The sequence below is a fragment of the Echinococcus granulosus genome (genome assembly GCF_000524195.1).
Source record: "Echinococcus granulosus chromosome Unknown EG_S00003, whole genome shotgun sequence".
NCBI classification, from domain to species: domain Eukaryota; kingdom Metazoa; phylum Platyhelminthes; class Cestoda; order Cyclophyllidea; family Taeniidae; genus Echinococcus; species Echinococcus granulosus.
Genome location: NW_020170383.1, coordinates 1,048,984 through 1,051,837, shown reverse-complemented (window position 1 = coordinate 1,051,837; position 2,854 = coordinate 1,048,984). Strand labels below are relative to the sequence as shown.

At 38.3% G+C, this 2,854-nt stretch overlaps 2 protein-coding genes across 2 annotated transcripts in view; one reads left to right on the top strand and one right to left on the bottom strand. All coding sequences in view use genetic code 11, as the record gives it.

Moving 5' to 3' along the window:
- Positions 1 to 248: 248 nt before the first annotated feature.
- Positions 249 to 1,071, top strand: EGR_00806 (putative palmitoyltransferase ZDHHC1; the record flags this gene model as incomplete). Its single annotated transcript, XM_024490055.1, has 2 exons — positions 249 to 457; positions 963 to 1,071. 2 exons carry the CDS (start codon positions 249 to 251, stop codon positions 1,069 to 1,071), a joined length of 318 nt encoding a protein of 105 aa, XP_024355458.1.
- A 1,071-nt stretch (positions 1,072 to 2,142) lies between these two features.
- EGR_00805 (Cystine/glutamate transporter) overlaps positions 2,143 to 2,854 on the bottom strand; it is a gene marked incomplete at both ends in the record, with an annotated part of 2,084 nt that continues 1,372 nt past the window's right edge. The window contains one exon of the mRNA XM_024490054.1: positions 2,143 to 2,172. Coding sequence (XP_024355457.1) covers positions 2,143 to 2,172 — 30 coding nt within the window. The remainder of the gene's footprint in view (positions 2,173 to 2,854) is intronic.

Below are 2,854 nucleotides of genomic sequence, written 5' to 3'. Positions count from 1 at the left end.
GCATCTTTCATCGCTTGACGTTGCAAGAACCTTCATGTGATCATAGTAACCTCCTTTAGCATTCCTTTAAAACCAATTTGCTTTGTCCCCCTTCATAAGTACAATTGCTTTCCTACAATTAACTGATGGATCACCACCCTATACCTGCCCCACAACCATTCCTGAAAGCATTGATGAGTTTAACAGTATTCGTGACATTAAAAAATTGAACGGGCATATGACCATAAATTTAGGGCAAATATTCTTCAATGCATGTAATAACTTTTTCACTTTTTCCCAAGTTCATCATTAGTGTGCACTTGGTCACCTTCGCATTTATTGTGACGACGGCAACGATCGACCCCTCTGAGCTCATTTTGAGACTGCAGAAGTCCTCTGGAATTCTACCACAGTTCCACCAAGCGCAGCATCTGCATGTAATTGAAAACCTTTTCTGCAACATATGCGAAATTAAAGTGTGAGTTTGGCCAAAGTTTCCACCTTATACCTGCTGATATCAGTACATTCCTCAAACGTGCCTCTCTTCTATTTTGGTCTTCATGTCGAAGGTACATTTTTCAAGGATTATCGAGTCACCTCTGTGAATTGAGGAAACATCTCATTCCGTCAATCAGCGAGCATGCATTCAAAACCACTGCCTTTAGCCGTAGATTGTGGAGAGAATGCAGCTGTTGTCTGCAATAAAATTTCGAATTTTCATTACTTAGTGTGGAATAAATAGTATCAAGCAATTTAGTGTATAATCGGCAATTTAAACTTTAAGGCAATACCAAAATTTCCCCCTCTACGGGCATATTACGATAACCACAAAGGTATTTAGCTATCAAAAGGCAGGCCAGAGGTATTGTCTGAGTTTTCGTGCATTTTTTAGTGGATAACTGACGATAATCCGACCTATCCTATCCTTCAACAATAAATAAACTTCCCCGACTTAACCTTTACGTTTCTCTTCATCTTTCAAGCACCGATCAGAAGACGAAGCACTGTAGAATATGTAACAAGTGTGTTTTGAAATTCGATCACCATTGTCGCTGGCTCAACACCTGCATTGGTTCGAGGAATTATCGGTAAATACCCTGTCACTCAAGTATTTCCCTTTCATATGGCAAATTAAATTCGCAAAGATTGATGCCAAATTGAATTCCATCTAAATGAAGGCATGCAAGTGGCTGTTGTTTATTTGGTAGCAATAACTGAAAAAACCAGTTACACTTTCAACTTACTTGGGAGACGTCTATTAGTCTCCCTACACGGTCCTTTCAGGACCTAAAGACTTGGAAGCTTCAGCATGCTTCTGACTGCAGACAAATTCGTTGTTCCCTAAGCAATAATCATTCCATCCTTTTTTTTTCTGGTTCCTTCTAGGAAACAGATGCGCGATTCCTTTTTGTACACAAAGTTTATGTGTTCCACCTTCTTTCGCCCGACAGCAGATTTCTTTTCTCGTATACCTTTTGCCAGAATATTCCTCACAGCAGAAATTTACTGGCAGTTTCGGGTTTTGCTTTAATATAAGCCAAGTCTAGAAAAGTAGTGCAAATATGCAAAGCCCTATTCTCGAGTTTATCTCTAACTGCAGTGTTCGATTTGATCACTACCGTGTAAAGCGAGCTCTGCCTGATCTTCAAAGCTTTACGCAACTCAGTTGGGAAAATTTCTCTGCACATGCACTTTCTCGGGTTCCGTCAACGAACTCATTGGTTATCTGTTACAATTGACTAAATTTCTCCGCCTAATAAGTGTTTTGATCATGCCTCTAAAGCCACTTAATTTGTCACCTCCAGCTAAAAGCCACACTCATTTTTTTGGTACTTTAACATCCCGTTTTTAATTGACAATGATTCAATTTGACCCATCTGGAATCCCAGCCTCCAAGAATTAGAAAAGGTAATCACTTAAGCACGTTTCACTAATTGATTATTAAATGCGCTGTTCTCTAAAGTTTATCTGGCAATTCATCATCATTGCTTTCGACTTTTATCATAAAAGCGCTTCATTCCAACTGCGAAAAAGCATTTGTATTTGAGGTCACCTTTCGATTTTCCATGTTGGGGCATTTTTGTGTGACACTACGAATAAGATGAATTCTATCAAAAAGGCAAGTGTGAAAATCATTGGTTACAAAACTTTCATTCAGTGCATTTAATTATGAAAATGAGTCGCGTGGAAGACCTGAGAATGGAATTCACAACGAAGAGACGAAGATGTGGTGCACTGATGGTACAATTAGGGCAACTAATCTAACGCGCACAGACCTTATACAAAAGATCAGTAAGATTTGTGGCTTTGGCGTATGAATTGACTCCGCACCTTGAGTTCAGTGATTTCACGGTGGAAGATCATTCCGAAATTTATCTTGAGATAGTTACAATTGTAAGATGAAGAAAGCATACAAAGAAACCGAGGTTACAAAGAAAGAAAACTAGTGAGATTAGATTGAAGGGCATAAATGAACACCTGCAGGACGAACTAGGTTAAATTTTAGTAGGGTCACAATCAATCATTAATGAAGGTTGCTTCAATGAGGGTAGGTTAACTTAAAAATATCCATACATCACATGCCCTGGAGAATCCAAATTATTTAACCGCTATTGTTTAGCTACAAAATATGCATTTGGAAATAAAAAGCTGAAGGGAAAATCCGGTACAATTATTAGAGGTGTAAAATGATAAATGACCGAAAGTAAGACTTCCAAAAACCATAGAGAAAGTCAGCATGCGAAACTGCGAGAACCGATACATGGCAATGATTCGACTATCATTTAAAGTGGAAGTAAAAAAAAAAAGATTATACGGAAAGATCAAGAAAAATAAATTAGTATACCAAAAAGTTAACCCACGCACAGATAATTGC